Raw genomic sequence first — 18,090 nt, 5'->3', positions numbered from 1 at the left:
CAATGATAGCATTTGACAACGTTGTAACATTAAACGCTTTCATTGGAAATAAAATCATCACAATTAAAACAATAGTTTTTAATGAGAAGGATTAGTTGTGCTGTTTCGCATAATTCCTAAAATCGAGCTTTTACTTTTGAGACTGCAATTCTTTCTCGTTCCACCTTCATTTTCGATCAGCATTTCCTCCTAACAGCAGTCAACTATAGAAAAACATGATTTTCCTCTCGGCTTGTCCAGGCAAAAGTTGGCTTTGCGTCCGCCGCCCCAAAAGCACACGATTAATTATGCGCGATTGATCTCCCTCAAATTTGCTCGTGATCCGGTCGCACGCCAGGATGAGAACCCCTAGCTTAAGGAACAGCTAAGCTTTTATAAATCGAACGTCTTAATGGATTTTTTTCAAAAGATTATCAAATCTTAATTCGATTAAAGGAATTTCTAATGAATATTACATTTTAATGTTGCCTTTGAATTCAAAATACCTAATCGAAATGAAACCCCCAATTTCATTATGCAATGTCTAGATTTTTAAAATGCACGATTATATTATTGTTATATATTACGATGTTGATAATGATGATGACTGCTATTTTGAAGAAGCCAACGCGGCACCAGCTGAAAAGTTTAGGGTAATTTTCGGGCTCGGCGGCCCTTACCACACATGTAAAAGCCATAAATTGTTTCCAAGGTGCGTTACGCAAGAATGACGCGCCTGAAGATAAGGATTGCATGTCCCTACAGCTACCCCGAGACTTTCTTAAACGGGTTCTGGCATTGCATTGCATTCTGGGTTTTGTAGTCAGCACAGCCTCGAAGATAGCGTGAAGGAGGAAGCTTAAGCAAACTGCAGAGAGAGGCGGGAGCACTTTCTGATTGGCTTAGAAGAAAATCACTCTTCCCTCTCCTAAATTTCTGATTCGTCAGCCCGCCTGCCCCTAAGCTGGCGCCAAGCAATCACCGCCCGTGCCCCTTGCCTCAGCGGGGGCAAGGCCGGATGAGGGGGATGCAGCTACCCTGTTAGTGCACGCTCGGCTGTTGCCGTGGCCGCCGCTGTCGCGCAGCAGGAAGGAGGCGGGGACGCCGACACCGGAACCGCTCCGGCCGGAGCGAGCGGAGCCTGCTAGGCGGGGCACGCGCGGGAGCGGCGGCGTTGTCGCGGCGGGCGGTTCCCCGCGCTGCCGCAGCGGAGGGCGGCGCTGATGCGGCTGGTCGGCGGCGGCTCGGGGCTGGCCCGGGTCTGAGCCGCAGCTGCCGAAGAGGCGGCCGGACCCCGACTGGAAGGGTCACCGTGGGAAGGGCAGGATGGGGCTGAGCACGGCGACCGCCGTGATGGTGTTGCCTCCTGCGAGCCTCGCTTTCTCCGAGGAGAGAGGGCTCCCTCGGGGCTGAGGCGGCCTCTTTCTCCTCGCCTGTCCCGCCCTCTCCCCTCTTCCGTTCGCCTTTTCTCTCCTGCGTTCCCCTTCAGTTCTTCCCCCCCGACTCGGGCCGGCTGCATTCGGTGGACCCCCGCGGACGAGGGGCGACTTTGCCGCCGCAAGCCTTTCGGGGCCGCCGGTGGAAGATGGCGTGGGTGCTGAAGATGGACGAAGTGATCGAGTCCGGGCTGGCGCACGACTTCGATGCCAGCCTCTCCGGCATTGGGCAAGAACTGGGCGCTGGCGCCTACAGCATGAGGTGGGTGTCCCGGCTGAAGGACCGGGAGGCTCCTCTCGGCCCGGTTTCTCCTTCTTGGCTGGGGAAGAAGAGCTCGGCTGCGTCGGGAGTCGCTTTTTTTCGCCGTCGGCGCCTTCCTTTCGGCGGAAGAGCCTCCCGGCGGTAGTTTGGCTCTAACGCTGAGGCAGTTGCTTAACTGTTTTGTTCCCTGCGAGGGAAGCCGTCGTGACGCCTGGGGGAAGGCGCTGCTGGCTTGGCAGGCTGCTTTACTCATCCTCGCGAGCTCCTCCCAGTGTGATAGCCTGCCCCGCTTTCATGAACGGGCGAAATGGTCGTTAAGAGTTTCTCTCTCTTCCCCTCTCCCTGCGCTCCTTCCTTTCCCGTGTGGGGTCGGAGGAACCAGCAATAGGTCAAGAGGGTAACTTTGGGCACCTACCGGCCTTACTTTAACCTTCGAGGCCATATTGATCCGTTCTGTGGAAGAGGGAAGGAATTGTAGAGCAGAAGCAAGGCTGTGAGTCGTAGTCCCTTACTATTTCGTATCAGAGGCTGCTACCTATCTTTCAGTTCCGTTCTGAACCCTCTTAACATGTGTGACATAATTAGAAGATACTCTTTTCTTGTGTTTTAGACATATACCACATTGTTCTGCTTTTTTCTTTTCTGCACTTTTCCTTTCATCTTTTTTCTTAACTCTTTTATATTTTTCATGTTAAATTCATGTAAAAATTTGTCAGTGAAAAGTAGTTTTTAAAAAATATACTACATTGTTCTGATCTGATTCCATTTGCTTTGACTAAATGAAGGGGATCTGAAATATATAAGTTTATGAACTTTTTCTGGCTGTACAGGTAGTCCCCAGGTCTGTTCCCACGGTCTGTCCTTAAGTCAAATTTGTACGTAAGCTGGAACAATATTGTTGTATAATACCATATAAGTAGTATTGTGTAATGAACTTGAACCATTGTGTATTTAACTTGAATTTTGCTACAATAGGCTCCATTCTTAACTATAGGTCGTCCGTAACCTGGACGTTCTTAACCCAGGAACTAACCGAATTCTGGATGTAAGGAATATCTACAATGTTATCATGACCAGAAATTAATTAATAAATGACATGTGAAACAAATACCAGTTAGCCATTTATGGCTTGGCACCTAGGTACTTGCAGGACTATTTTTTCCAACCAGAACCCCCTAATGGTTCCTTATTTTCATCAAATGGTGGGGGCTGAAGTTAAGATGAAGAGTGAAGTGAAGTAGAAATCCACCAACTCTTTGAAACAGCCTCCCCTAAAGATTATATTAGCCCTTCTTATGATCATCCTCTGGAAGTTGGTTAAAATGGAGCTCTTCCAAAAGGCTTTAGGGCATTGATAGGATATTGTAGTTGTGTATTGTTTGTTTTTTAATTTCACAATTTTTATAGCCTGGCCAAAACAAAAGGCTCTGGGTGGGCTACAATACATCAAAATTATAAAAGCAATAATAGAAATAAGCTGTTATAAAAATAACAGTAATAATAAATCAACTCTCCCCCAGGATAGCTGGGGTTGAAGGCCTGATGAGATAAAACTTTTTCTTAACATTGATGTTTTACGTTTGTATTATATAATTATGTTTTTTGTTGTTAACCTCCTAGAGAATATTTGTATCCAATTTCAGGAAAACCTTTCATTCTAATTTCACATATCTTGTTCATCATGATTACCCAACTTTCCATGTAGCATTTGAGGAGGCAAAAGATGCTGCCATGGGGAAGTTCATTTCTACCACCCTAATTGGAGATGCCTAAATCTCCATCCAAAGAGATAAATTTTTCAATATATAAGTTGGGAGTAATGCCCTGAAAAGGTGATCAGATTTTTTTTTTTAAACAGCATTAGTTGCTTTCAAAAATACCTTATTTGGGCCTACCACCTTTATTTGAACCATAGTTAAGAATTACATGAAGTACTCATGAGCTGTCCCTGTTCTGGTACAATCATAAGATCATACACTATTGCTTTCTTTTTAAGCTTGTTATCTTCAAAAATGAATACATTATAGTGTTAACTGTGATGTAAGAGAACATCAATTTCAAGTGACAGTTATGATCTTGTCTTGTTTCTCCAAATCTTAGTTAAGCTTAACCACAGTTCTAGGATTAGACAGAACAAAAAGTCACATTTAACCAAAAACTGCTGATGTCCTTGATGGCTCAAGACTCAATTTCATGATGGTTAGCAAATATTTAGCATTATGTTCACACAATATTGATCTATAAATATATGGAACTGTCTGGAATCTTGTTAATTTTTCTTCTTTGGCAAGTAAGAAATTTTATATAAAAGCCTGTCCTGCTACTTCAGTAGCAGAAAAATCTAAAATGAAATCCTTCCATTTAAAAAAAAATGGAATAGATGGTTTTCCTTAGGCTTTCTAATAATTGATACTTACTTTACTCTCCTATTTGCTTATCGCCGGAATTCAAAGCTGAATGGAATGAGCTTTGAATCAGTTTGTGATTCTAAATTGAGAACTCTCCCTCTTGTTCTGTAGCAATTCTTCTATAGTTCTTTTACTTGGTTATTCTCTGATTGAAAACTCCTTAAGCCTAAACTTAGGGAAACTTGCAGGGGGTGTCTGGTGTTTGTGGACTGCAGAGAACTACTGGAAAGTCTTTTGAGTACATTTCTTGTCTTGCATAATGTCTTCCATCATACTTTATTTTCTAATCATTCTCCTGTCTTCTTAATAGTTGGATTTAAAGTAGAAATACAACAGGCATTATGAGTCTTGGTATTTCTTTTTCTACATTAAACATTATCAGAAATAAATATAAAGAAGTGGGCTATGTTTTCCCCCCTCTCCTATACAAAGTTATATGTGGATTAAGTTAAGTGATAGTTAGGAATATATCTGAATAACTTCCTTGAGAAATGTAGCTTTGTGAAATGGCTTTGCTTTTTTTTGTGGACTAGAATATATTCTAACCTTAACATAAGTTTGCTTTTTAAAATCTTTCCACTGTGTACTTGTGGTTAATGTTACAAAAAGTTCTATTGCACAAGATTGTTATGAGAAGTTGACTGCAGTAACTGCTGAGCCTAAGGAAGAAAGTTGGTATAGTTCATATATCAAACATTATTTTTTTGTTCACATGATTCAAGTCCACTTTGTTTACTGGGTATGATGTGCTCAACTCGGATACTGGCTGGGTGACTGCTACAGTAACAGTTTTATTTGTAGTTTTATTTGATTGTGGAGATACAAAAGTTTGTGGGGAGAACATAGGAGAAAGGAAAAAACTTGGTCCCCCCCTCCATTGGAAATGTGGGATAATTTGGGGTAGAAAGGGGATAATGAAATAAAGTAAAGCACTTTTTTAAAGCAAGGCTTTACTCAAAATACGTTATATATAACTGTGTTTACATGAATAATGCCAGTACATACTCTAGATTTGTTTTCCTAATTCTGGTGCCTTCTAGATAGGTTTTAATTATTGTTTATACTATAGAATCCCCATTCAGGAAGACCATTAAACATAGAAATTTTTAAAAATTATATCTATACTCTTGTGGTTAGTGCTATCTTCACTAGACAAATATCCAAGACTTTGTTGTTGGAAATGCTGTTTGCCTTAATTATAAAATGTATAATTAATATTTTCAAATAAAATGGCATAAATTACATATGGTAACCCAATATTTGATTTGTTAGTTTTTCTTAGTAGTTGTTACAAACTCAGCTATTGTGGTTTTGTGAACCATTATTTATGGCTAGTAAATCACATTTAAATAAGCCATGGTTTACTATGATGTGTGAATGTAGCTGGTGAATTGTATCATAGGTTGGATTGGTCACTGAATCTCATGAATATGTCAAATACTGCAGTTTTACATGCTAAGCTGTAAATAATGAGTGTTATATTATGCAAGCAGTAATATAAGTTTAGGTTTGATTAGAAAATTACTATTGCATATATTCCAGTTTTCCCAAGATGTTTGTATTTTATAAGGAGAGAGAGAAATGACTGAATTATATGGCCTTTTTTCCATTTCAGTGATGTTCTGGCACTGCCCATTTTCAAGCAAGAAGACTCTAGCCTTCCACCTGATAATGACACAAAACATCCACCATTTCAATATGTTATGTCTGCTGCAACTTCCCCAGCAATCAAACTGCATGATGAAACACTTACTTACTTAAACCAAGGTAAGCATTTATCTTTTGGGCAGAGGGTGTAAAACACACAAGTGTGTGTGTGTGTGTGTGTGTGTATAATTTGTATATTAATACATTCAGAATCCTGAAATTATTTTTAAGTACTTGGTCTTTAAAAAGTTCTACTTGCTTTTTGTCTTGATATTGACAGAAAATTAAGAAAATTCTTTGAATTCATGGCCTGACTGTTAGAAATATGGACTCCAAATATTCATTGAACAGAAAATAATGGGTTTTTATCTAAGGGCAGGATAGATGTGGGATATGACCAGTAGTTGGCAATTGTAATATAAAGACCCAGTGGAATCTTATTAGTGTTGACTTTCTTTAAGGAAAAAGCTGGAGTTCCAGCTTTACATAGAAAAGTAACTGGTGCAGTCAAGGTTAATAACATTGCTAGAAAAATATAACTTAGAATTTATTAGACTAATTATGTGTTTTACATTGGTTGAAATTATAGGGAATATGTTGGTTACTGTGTATGGTAGTTTACTTAAATGTAAAATGTTATATACAAATGAGATCCCAGGGTTAATTTTGGACAGGTTTTAGATTCTTAACATTATTTATTTTCCTCAACTAAAAAAGTACTAACAAGAAAAAAACCACAAAATACTGCTTTGCATTGTATATTCATGTAATGTTTGGCATTTTTCTAAAGAGTTTTTATAAAGACCTAGGCTCTTTAGTGACCAAGTGTATGTAACATTTCACTCCACTTTCACTGGGGTATAACTAATGCCTATATTTTCTATAAAATTCTCGAACTGAAAAGCACAAAACACTGCAATAGGATTAGCAGTTGGAAGAACAGAGATTAAATTGTTTTATTGAAGAACAAGCACATGAAGTGATCTGAGTTAAAGAGAAAAAAATATTTTTTAAATGTTTGGGTATGTCGCTATGATCCAAAATGTATAACAGCTGTTAGAAAAGGTAGTTTTCCTGACTTGTTCAAAGTTGTTTTGTGTGCTTTAATAACTATTACTAAGTTAGTATAAAATCTTATGCATATATTTTTAAATAATGTATCAGATTGTTTTATTGAGGCTCACCTTAATAGAATATTTTAATAAATGCAGAATCTGTGTTTGCTGTCTTAAAATAATTACTAATTTGAGAGTATTCATCTTGTTACCTAAATACATGTAGACTACTATGTGTTGTTCAAAGATGGGAACAGTGGATTGAAGCCAGATTTAATAATACTTGGAAAGACATTGGTCATGATTAACTTAATATTGCTGTATGCACTAATCATGACTATGTCTGAATCCATCTCCACTAATAAGAAAATAGTTTAGAAGTATATTCTGTGGCACTGCTGATGATGACCGCTGACTTTGTTTCCTTGGAGTTCCCTTTTGTTTAAGTTTCTGTTGTTGTTACTTCTGTCTTCCATTTTCAGAAAGCAATGGTTGTTTATAGTTTGCAAAATTATAATTGTTTTGACAACCTTTTTGCTTTGGCTGCATATAGGATGGGTTTTAGTTGATACTGCTGACAATCAAAGCTGTATAATTATCTGAATTCCAGAATACGTTGTATGAAGCTCAGATATGATAGCTAGCGTTTATTTGGGTTGTGCCTAGCAAAAGTAAAGTGGCTATGCACGTACATGCATACAGACAGAGTTGGGAACAACTTTTGAAGTGAGCGACTAAGCCTTGCAAAAGATGTGGCTGCTTTAATAATTTAAAAGTACTGCATTGTAAACATCTCTTCCAGTGTCTTGCTCAGAACTAGCATTTATTTGGTGGATCTCTTACTGTCAATTGCTAACTTACAGTCTGTCTCTTTTCCTTCTTTCTCACTTTTTCAAAAGGACCTTGAGAATTTGAGAGAGGAACTAGTACTGTTTTTCACACAATGTATTTTTTCATTCCTATTCTGCTTTGCCTTAAAGAAAAAAAGCAAATAGTGTATCACATTTTGTTGTAATTAACCAATGCCAATCAGTTTTTTTTAAGAGAAACAAGTCTAAAATCTTGTATAAAAATATTTAATTATACACACACATACACACACCTTTTCTTTTTCCTTTTGAAAGGTCAGTCCTATGAAATTCGGCTGTTAGATAATCGAAAAATGGGAGATATGCCAGAGATCAATGGGAAACTGGTAAAGGTATGTTGATAGTTCAACCTTGACTCATGTTTCTTTGAAATTCTCTCTGACCATTCCCACTGCTCTCTACAGTAACATTTTGTTGCTCTGGGTGTTAAAATGCAGCTATGGGAGTATGGAGGAAGCATCTGAAATATTCTGCTCTGCACTGACAGGTTTGGGAAGAGAATGTTCTTCTTCCAGTATTTCTTCCTGATAACTTTATCAGGAGGGGAGAATAATGTTGAAAGCAGCTACAAGCATGTGATTACATAGCTCTTTTTGTTAGTTGTTCTACTGTAAGATTGAAGAATTTCTTTGTGCAAGTAATTCACAGAGCTCATTATTTAAGTTACTTTGTGAGATGTAAGTGTATGTATGACATGGTAATTTAAAAAAAGGAAAAAGCACACCAGGAACTTCTGTACCTGTCTGTACGGTGGTTTAATATGAGTGATAATATTAATCATATCTAAGTTTGGGGTCTAGTAATGCTCACCAGTTTGGATTGACTTAGAAAATTGGAGTTCTTTCCTTTTTTCTAATATAATTTTATTGAAGATTTTTACATGAATGAAAGATAAACATAAGAGCATATATAAAGGAGAGTTAAAAAAAAGTGAGAGAAACAAAAAAAGAAAAAAATAATTAAAGAAGCGACTTCTGATTTTTACAGCAGTTATAAACCAGCTTCTTATCCCTCCTCCCTCTTTAAGATTATATCACACAATTCCCCTCTAACCCATATTCAACCCTTTTAAACAGCAAATCCATAAATCACCATTTCATTTTTTTCCATTTTCAGAAAAAAGTCCATAAAAGATTTCCAGTCTTTTATAAAAGTAATTGTTGTTTTATCCCTGATCAAACAGGTCATTTTTGCCATTTCTGCAAATTCTGCCATCTTCACAATCCATTCCTCCGTTGTTTACTTTTGTGGTCTGGATTAGCTGATACAAATGTTTGTATTACACAGTAATCAAATAACATTCAGTCTGTGTTTATCAGTTGTAATCTTCCCTGATGTGCTGAGACTACAATTCCAAGAATTCCCAGCTGACTGAAAATAGCCCCAATGTATATTAAGGGCACCAGAGATATATATTAAGAGAAAGTAAAATTGATTCAGAGATAAAATTATGAATGCATGAGCACTTAACATGTTCTGTACCTCCTGGCATTTTGATGAGGAAGCTCATAGCTCTTATGATTCCAACCCTCCAATTTGCTGATGTTACTGAGATCTCTAAGTTAGTGTTCAGTTGTAGTCAAAAAATAATTTAGTGTATATCATAGGGCATATGAACTTACTTTATTTGAGCTGTAAAATAATGTTTTCAGTTTAGTCCACATATAAATGGATGTTCTCTAGATTATTCTTCTCTCACAGAAAAGATTCTTCTTTTCTTGGGATCATCACAATCTGTTATTCTGGGGGCCATCTGAAAGGAGTTTGTACCTTTACATAAATGTATATCTCCCAGTTAAAGAAGAAGGTCTTACTTTGTTGACTCACCCAAATTTTAAAAAATTGAGTGGGTATTCAATTGGCAACCTTAACTATACTACTATAACAAAATGATAATTTTTGTCCTATTTTTATTGGGGGGGTTGATACGTTGTCTTTTATATTAGAGTATCATAAGAGTAGTGTTCCATGACAGAAGACTACAATACACTGAGCATCAGCAGCTAGAAGGCTGGAAGTGGAATCGTCCTGGAGACCGATTACTTGATTTAGGTAAATTCATGAATTAAGATAATATCTTCATAAAAATAAAGTGCAAACTTTGTTACTATGAAATAATAAAATTTAAATATCTGGTTTAAATAATATATTATTATATAGGATTTTGTGAATGCCTTTGTAAATTATAGTTCCATTTTGGGGAGTTCTCGTTAAAAAACTGTCATAAGAAGTAATAGACTCACTGGAAGACCTAAGAATAAAACTAAAAAAAGAAGGATTCATATATTTTAATAACATTCATGTTTTTGCTGTTTTAAAACAAATATTGTTTTATTTTTCAATCTTTTGTCTTTATTTTATAGATATTCCTATGTCTGTTGGAGTAATTGATATAAAAACAAATCCAGGCCAGCTCAATGCAGTTGAGTTTTTGTGGGATCCTGGAAAACGCACATCTGCCTTTATTCAGGTTTGATTGTTTGCTGTCTTTGAAACTATTATTTTAAACTGTCAAGATCTCAAAAGCGTAATTCTTTTAAAAGAGTGGGCAACATTTTTTGCATTGCGATTTTTTTTTAAATTTCTGGGGGCCATAGTAGATATGAACTTCAGTGCAATATTACCAGTATCATTAGAGCCAAAATATTTGGCCTGATTTTTGGGGGAGTTGTTTGGGGTGCTTTAAATGTCAAAATGCATGCCCCAAACCATTCTCCCCACAAACAGTAAAAACTGGCCTTTTTGTGAAGGTTTTTTGATCCCTTACCACCTGTCTTATCTTTCCCATTGGCCCCACATGCTAAAATTTTCTTGCTCCAGCAGTACTCTAGGGATCTCAAATGCTGCTAGAGAAAGGGTCCAAGCAATACATGATAGTAAAAAAGTATTTTTCTTCTGTAGCTGTTTGTCCTGATAATTTGCCATTCAAAAGTTTAATGCCTCTGAATCTAGAGTTCCATTTTTCTAGTATGGGTAATACCTGTAATAGCTTTATCATCCATTCATGGATATCATCTTTTTAAAAAGAAGATAATGGCTTGGGATAGATTTTATAAGTGATGCAGTGTTTTATCTGCCTGTGGCAACAATTTCTACTATAATACAGAAAAATGTATGAATCTAATACTTCTGATAGAGACAGAATATATCTTTGCATGTCCACTTTGGTTTTCTTTGATTTTTTTTTTCCAGGTACATTGTATCAGCACTGAATTTACCCCCCGTAAACATGGAGGTGAAAAAGGAGTTCCTTTTAGGATTCAGGTTGACACTTTTAAACAGGCAGAAAATGGAGAGTACACTGATCATCTGCATTCAGCCAGCTGTCAAATCAAAGTGTTTAAGGTAAGGGAGTTAAATAAATTTTTGGGGGATGGCATAAAAAAATGGCAGTATAGAAGTTATTTTTGTACTAATTTTTTTCTATATGCTTTCTTTTCTCTTTTCTCTTCTCTTCTCTTCTCTTCTCTTCTCTTCTCTTCTCTTCTCTTCTCTTCTCTTCTCTTTTTTCTTTTCTTTTCTTTTCTTTTCTTTTCTTTTCTTTTCTGGTATAATTTTGTTTTTAGCCAAAAGGGGCAGACAGAAAACAGAAAACAGATAGAGAAAAGATGGAGAAGCGAACTGCCCATGAAAAAGAAAAATATCAGCCTTCATATGACACTACGATTCTCACTGAGGTAAAAATAATGGAATGTTTTATTTGTTGAGAGAAATTATACAAAGTACACTTGACATACTTTAAGCAGTAAGTTAGGGTTTCAAAGGGTGGGGCTAAAGCAAAATATATGTAAAGGTACAGTTTATTTGACAGACATAGATCACAAAGAAACAGAAGACCTGTAAGATTTAGGATCAAGAAAAGTAGGTACTTTGTTAAAACATTTAGTTTTACTCAAGGAAATCTCATGTATGTATCTTAAAACCCAGTGCTGAAAATATTGTATTAGGATTTGTTTTATCCTTGTCAGTTTGGGCCCACAGTTGTATTTAAAAGTTAATGAATTCATGGGCAGAGCCTCACTGGGCTTTTGTATTTCTTTTTATTTAAACACCAGTGAGTTTTCTATAGCTTTCTAAAGATTGCAGACGTTTTTAAAAGGCTTTAAAATTTTTCCTCACTGTATAATGAAAAGAAATTGATCCACATCTTTGGTGTTTGTCCAGATGAGGCTTGAGCCTATAATTGAAGATGCAGTTGAACATGAGCAGAAAAAGTCCAGCAAGCGGACTTTGCCAGCAGACTACGGTGATTCTCTGGCAAAGCGAGGCAGTGTAAGGGACTTCTGCTTACTTTTCATTGTGCAAGTTATCTTGTGCAGTGTTAGATATAGGACCAATTTCTATCATCCAAGATCCAAAACAAAAGATTTTTCCTGGGTTGGCTTAATTTTATTCACTTTTGCTTACTGCAAATTGCTTCATACTTATTTCCTAGTGAGAAATGCTTCCTAAATCTAACACCTAAGTAAAATGTTAGCAGGCCTGTGACGCTTATAAAAATCAAGAGCTGTAGTTTACACATGAAATGGCTGTGTTGAATAACTGTGTTCCTGAAAGCCAGTTTCTCATATGTAATTAATGAAATCAAATGTAGCAGTAATTAATTAGTTGAGATATGTACTTCCTTATTTTAGCTTGCATGTTTTTACAAACTGTTTCATCAAAGTGGTTACAGTAAAGATCCTCTTGCCTTTCTGATTACACTCTTTCCATTTCTTTTCTTGGTATTTTTTAATATAAGAACTGCAAAAAATTCTTAGTTTTGGTTACTTTGTATGTATGCTTAATGTGCAATTATGTACATTTTTTCACACAAGTTGCTGAACAGTGCCAGTATAATCCTCTTTTACTTGTAATAAAGAGGATTGTCTAAGAGAGTTAGAATGGAAGCCACTACCATTTAAGAATCAGTCTGCCTGAATAGCTGAAATCTTTTTGTTATGCTTGCAGTCTTAGTAAGAATAGCACTTAGGTTCCAAAATCCTCTGTACTGGGCCCATAAACATATTCCTGTAGCATGCCAACCCTGCCCATCCTTAAAGAGGCTGATGCTAGAGTGCTGCTGTCCTCTTGTATGTTACCAGCTGGCAATTCCTTGTTAGTGTTGTGTTACAGTAAAAACAATTCCAGAATCATATCTTTTAAAAACAAACTATGCATCTTTTTTAATCCCACTATTCCTTGAAGGAGATCAAGGTGATGTCATATTATTATCTTTACTCATTGAATCTTGATGATAGTCCTATAACATAGATTGAATTGAAATTTGATGAGTAAGTTATCTCAGTGAGCTTCATGGTTGATAAATTGGACCTGAGTTCAACTCTTGGTTATTGCATCATACTTTTGTTCAATGGGGACTCTGCCATATTTGTATCCTTTCCCTAGGTTAGTGATCCTAGTCCCTAGTCTTGTGATCAAGAGCAATTCCATTAATCAGATACCAGTCCAGAATTACTGGTTACTTCCTCTGGGGAAATCAGGACATTCCCACCCATACATTCCAAAGTGCAGTCAGGTTTTACAAAGAGCTCATGATTTCAGTTTAGCTTCCTTGCCCATTTGGAATAAAGCAATTTGATTGATGATTTTAATAGAAAGATGTGGCCAGTTACTAGTACATCCTCAGCATGGTCTTTATTGATTCTGTCTTATCAATATGCCAACATTGAGGCTTCAGCAAAGACTAGAGCAATTGCTAGCTTTTAGGATAGTAAAATCCATGTATCAGACAACAGAACCAATGACCAAGGTGACAGCAATCTTTTCATAGGCCTGCTCTTGAATCCTGCGGGCTTTGTCTGTATAAGGTTAAAATTTCCCATGTTCTTAACATATTCCTCCTTTTTCTATAGCTTTATCGTGGATGCATTCTGAGATGAGAATTGTTATAGTCAGATAATTATACATTTTTTCATTAAGTACCAGGAATTACAAATCTGCCTTGGCTAAGATAGCAAACAGTAAAAGACAGCAGAACCTGGGAAGTAATGAGCAATTTGCATAATTTTGCCTAGTCAAATATGTTCTCCCAAGTGTAACTTTTCAACAAGGTAGGGAAAGCATGCAAAGCATGGCTTCTGAAATTCTTTCCAATCCCATAATAATAGCAACACTGTGGGTCATATGACCAGGAAGGAATAGGAAGGAGGGTTTAAAATCGAGGAGTTGGTAACATCTCAAGTCACACCATCTGCCTGTCCCACAGGGATGCATGGGGGAATTTTTTTCAGGATTTTTTTTTCTGCAGCTCCTCATCAGGTCCAGCCAGTTTTTGAACTTATTTTTATTTTGACAGTTTCTGTCCCCACACCAGTTTTGTTCCTGTTCTGTTCAGTATTTGGAGAGTTGTCTACCCATGAATAGCCAGAACCCCCTTTACATTACTCCTTCCCACGATTCCTGTGGGTTGGAAAGAAAAGGTTTAAAGCCTATTGATGTATTTAAATGTGCTTCATTAGCAATTTTGAATGTGCAGTGTTAAAGATAAGGGTAGTTTGATAATAATAAATGAAAAATTTAATAAATTGGCATGAAAAAGAAGCTTTAATCATGGGAAAAATGTTAACTGAAAATTGAAGCTTTTTGTCTCCAATGCACTGAATTGAGTGGTTTATTGTAATGGTAACCCTATTGTTAATTTCTGCTTAACAGCCACACTCTAGGCAGTATATATTATAAATTAAAATATTATACATTGAATTTATTGCAATTGTCCTTTAAGAATATAATAAATATTAAATATAAGCTCTACATTTCAAAATGAATTTAATGATACCTTTTTATAATTCTGGGTACTAATTCTGTATTAAACCAATATAGCTTTAAAAAGTGTATCAAAGCAAGAACAACCAGTGTCTTAGTTTGCAAGAAACAGTATAAATGATTACAAATAGGCTGTATGTTATAACCTGAAAAGTATATTTGCATAATCTGAAATGGAGAGAAGAGATACATAGCCCCATCTTGCTCTTTAGAAATGAACAAAGAGCTGTCAGTACCATGTTCCTCTGCTATTGGTAGTGCATTTACGTTTCATTTTGTCACCATTTTTCACTGCTAAGGAGCAAGAAGGTTAGGTATAGAAGATGGCAGGATGGCTAGAGAGATAGTGCATTGTTTATATGGGTGTTCAGTAGTCATAGCAGTGCTGGTCTTTCAAAATTCTCTGCTGAGAATGGTTTTACTGTTTCTTTAAGTCAGCAAAAGGAAACCACTGCACTCCAGATGTATAGACTCCAGTTCCTTTTGTTAGTGGTTAAGGATTATGAGATTTGGAATCTAAAAGAGGTGGCCCTAAGTGAGTTAAGTTTATCTAAGAAAATATGTGAGAACAGTGATGATAACTGGCAGCAGTTGTAGTGCCATCTATCCCTGATATAACACTATACTGATACTACAAGACTTTTTACATGTTTTTACTTGCATGATTCCCTGTACATCTACATCACACCTGTACATGTGATCCACCAATTCACTTTGTAAAGTGGTACTTAATTTCCATGTTTCTCATCTCAGGCAAAAACTGTTTGTCATCAAGTCATAGTTTAAGGATTGTGCAGTATTTTAGATTCAAATGCAACAGATTGTTCTGAGATGCACACATAGCACCTGCCAGCAACTCCTTAAACTTGCGTGTCTTTTCCCAAGATTGTACTGGAGCTGTGGAGGATCCTGAAGTTGCAGTTGCTTTAGGGAGTAGCCAGACAGGTGCTACCTATGAGTCTGAAGCTCTGCCTAGTTTAGATGAGTTTCAAAGATTCAAAGTTTTACAGTCTCATTTTCTAATATATGCTTGCCTTCTCATTAAAACCAATTTACAAGAATTTCATAATACGTAATGCACATATACTTAGTTTCTTGATACTTTTCTACAGAGTCCACATGCTTTTAAAATAATTAGTAGTTTACTATAAGCAAAAGTCTCCAATTACATTTTAATTGTAGTTTTAAAAGATGAAAACAACTCTGAGAAACTTTTTTAGTTCAAATAGTGAACTGGTAATCAGAATTTTTAAGATTTTTTGTTGTAAAACTCATGTCATGCTTTCTCATTATTGCCTTTTCCATAGATACTGCCACTAACTCAGAGTACTTTGTACAGAATTTAAAAATAGAGCTTTGACCTTTTTTCTGCCAATAGGATCCTTTCAGTTATTAAATTATCATGAGACAACAAGTATTATAATACAAAGAATGAATACATTTTCAACTTAGTGAAGACCTTATAAATGCATGCATAACAAATAAGTGATGATATGATTATGTAATAATGAGGACTGAAATTTGTAAAAGTTAAAGCAAGAGCTAAACTTCTGCAATGCATTCCTAATGGTAATGGTAAAACTGCTGTTTAATATTTTTCTTTATTCTAGTGTTCACCATGGCCTGATACGCCTACTGCATTTGTAAATAATAGCCCTACCCCAACACCAGCTTTTACTTCTTCTCCACATACTACTTACAGTGTCCCAGACAGGTATGTTTGACTTCTAAGCTGATATGCTATCTTAAATCAAGATTGAAATTCAGGAAGATGTTAAGTGCTATCACAAAAACAATATTGCCAGTCAGAAATTTCTGTACAATTATGTGATAGCATTCTTTGGTTTCAGTATATCCCTTTATTTCATTATATGATATGGTGCATCACCAAAATAAAGGATGGGAAAGGAGTTCCTGGCTAATTAAGGTTTTGAGAATATCTAGAGAGCCTGCAGGATTTCTTGCTACATTATGAGAAATATAGATTAAAACAGTTTTATTGATTTCCTGTAATAGCACTTGGAGGCAGGTTGTATGGCCCATCTGATCCTGCTAGATCTTTTAGTGGCATTTAGTACTATTCATCATGGTACCGTTTTGGGCTACTTGCAAGGTTTGGAGATTGGGGACACTGTTTTACAGTAGCTTCTCTCATTCTTGAGTGGGCAGTTCCAGTTAATATTGTTTAGGGAGAATAGGTCAAGCCCTTGGGCACTTTAGTGTGATGTGCCTCAGGGCTTGACCTCTTCTCTCATTTGTTTGACATCCATATGGCACTGCTGTGAGAGATCCTCCATTAGTTTTGGTTTAGATATTGGTATGCTAATGATACTCACTTTATCTGCCAGCCTCAGGTAGAACTGTGTGTGTGTGTGTGTGTGTGTGTGTGTGTATGAGAGAGATCGAGAGAGATCTCAACCTGGTGCCTGAAGATTCTGAGGGTCTGGATGGGGTGAAACAGACTACAGTTGAATCCCAGCAAAACAGAGTTATTGCTGGTTCAGAAACTTGTTGGTATGATGGATATTCCATATATAGTTCTTGATGGGTAGGAGGTGATGCATAATCTGGGCTTCTTTCATGACTCACAGCTCTTCCTGGAAAACAGATGGAAGCCATGGTCAGGGAAGCCATTGGCCAGCTTCACCAAATATAGCAGTTTTACCCTTTCTTGGATCAGGAAGCACTGAAGACATTAACCCACACCCTTGTTAACTCAGCTAGACTACTGCAATTCATTTTACCTGGGGTTGCCCTTGAAGTCAAATCAGAAGCTGCAGTTGGCACAGAATCAGCAGCCCACTTGCTAACTGATTTAGCAGGATTCCACTAATGTTCCAGTGGCTGCATTGCTAACCAGTAGGCTTCCAGGCCCAATTCAAGGTGCTGGTGATAAAGCCTATTGTGGCTTGGGCCCTTGTTACCTTTGAGACCATCTTCTGGTACAATCTGCCCACCCTATATGATCTGGCAGTGCTAGGATGCTCTGGCTCCCTGTTTCAAAAGAGGTCATGGAGTTTGAGACCCAGATAATTGCATTCTTAGTGGCAACTCCCTCCCTCTGGAGCAACTTGTCCTCTAAGACTAGAGGTATTCCTACCCAAATACCTTTCTGTAAAATGGTGAAGGCATTCAGATAGGAAAATCAGCTCATTGGTAACCACAGATGTTATTGCAGTTTTTATGGTGCTTAATGCTTTTACCAGTTTTTTATTTGTATAGATTTTTGGATGTTTATTGTAAGCCAAGAGTCACAAGAAAGGCGGCATACAAATAACTAAATAAATAGTTAAGCATAACTAACCCAATTCTGTCTAATGCCAATATTTTTCTGTCTTCAGCATGCCAAATAAAATCATCTTAGATTGTTGCAAGCGCTGGTTAGATTGGTTGCAACCCAAATGCCAAGCTCTGAAAAAAGCTTCTAAAAGATTTATTGTTTTTGTGTTTTGTCACTTTCAAGTAGGAAACTAGAGTTTGCTGTGGGAAAACAGCTAATAGGAAAGTAGTTCAGGTATACCCTACTGAATCAGACCCCTGATTACATAGAACCTTTTTAACTTTGTGATTTCCTTTGTCACATTTCTCCCTATTTAGTAATTCATCATCTCCAAATCATCAAGGAGAAGGGATTTCCCTAGCAGGTGGTGAGGTAAGTGTCAGTTTCTC

At 37.0% G+C, this 18,090-nt stretch overlaps 1 protein-coding gene across 3 annotated transcripts in view; it reads left to right on the top strand.

Moving 5' to 3' along the window:
* Nucleotides 1–977: 977 nt before the first annotated feature.
* Nucleotides 978–18,090, top strand: part of UBP1 (upstream binding protein 1) — a 32,805-nt gene continuing 15,692 nt past the window's right edge. Inside the window, exons 1-10 of one of the 3 annotated variants that reach the window (XR_015797967.1) lie at nt 978–1,677; nt 5,701–5,852; nt 7,912–7,988; nt 9,603–9,708; nt 10,020–10,126; nt 10,849–11,001; nt 11,223–11,333; nt 11,821–11,928; nt 16,032–16,135; nt 18,019–18,073. Coding sequence is in view for 2 of the 3 variants with exons in the window: in XM_088150935.1 (XP_088007061.1) it covers nt 1,565–1,677; nt 5,701–5,852; nt 7,912–7,988; nt 9,603–9,708; nt 10,020–10,126; nt 10,849–11,001; nt 11,223–11,333; nt 11,821–11,928; nt 16,032–16,135; nt 18,019–18,073 (1,086 nt within the window). In the remaining variant the exon portion in view is untranslated. The remainder of the gene's footprint in view (nt 1,678–5,700; nt 5,853–7,911; nt 7,989–9,602; nt 9,709–10,019; nt 10,127–10,848; nt 11,002–11,222; nt 11,334–11,820; nt 11,929–16,031; nt 16,136–18,018; nt 18,074–18,090) is intronic. The other 2 variants (XM_088150935.1, XM_088150936.1) reach the window with 2 other exon arrangements.

The sequence above is a fragment of the Python bivittatus genome, unplaced genomic scaffold (genome assembly GCF_059951505.1).
Source record: "Python bivittatus isolate LINGU-HERP-01145 unplaced genomic scaffold, Pbiv_v1 ctg000610_np1212, whole genome shotgun sequence".
Lineage (NCBI taxonomy): Eukaryota > Metazoa > Chordata > Lepidosauria > Squamata > Pythonidae > Python > Python bivittatus.
This window is presented reverse-complemented; position numbering and strand designations above follow the sequence as displayed.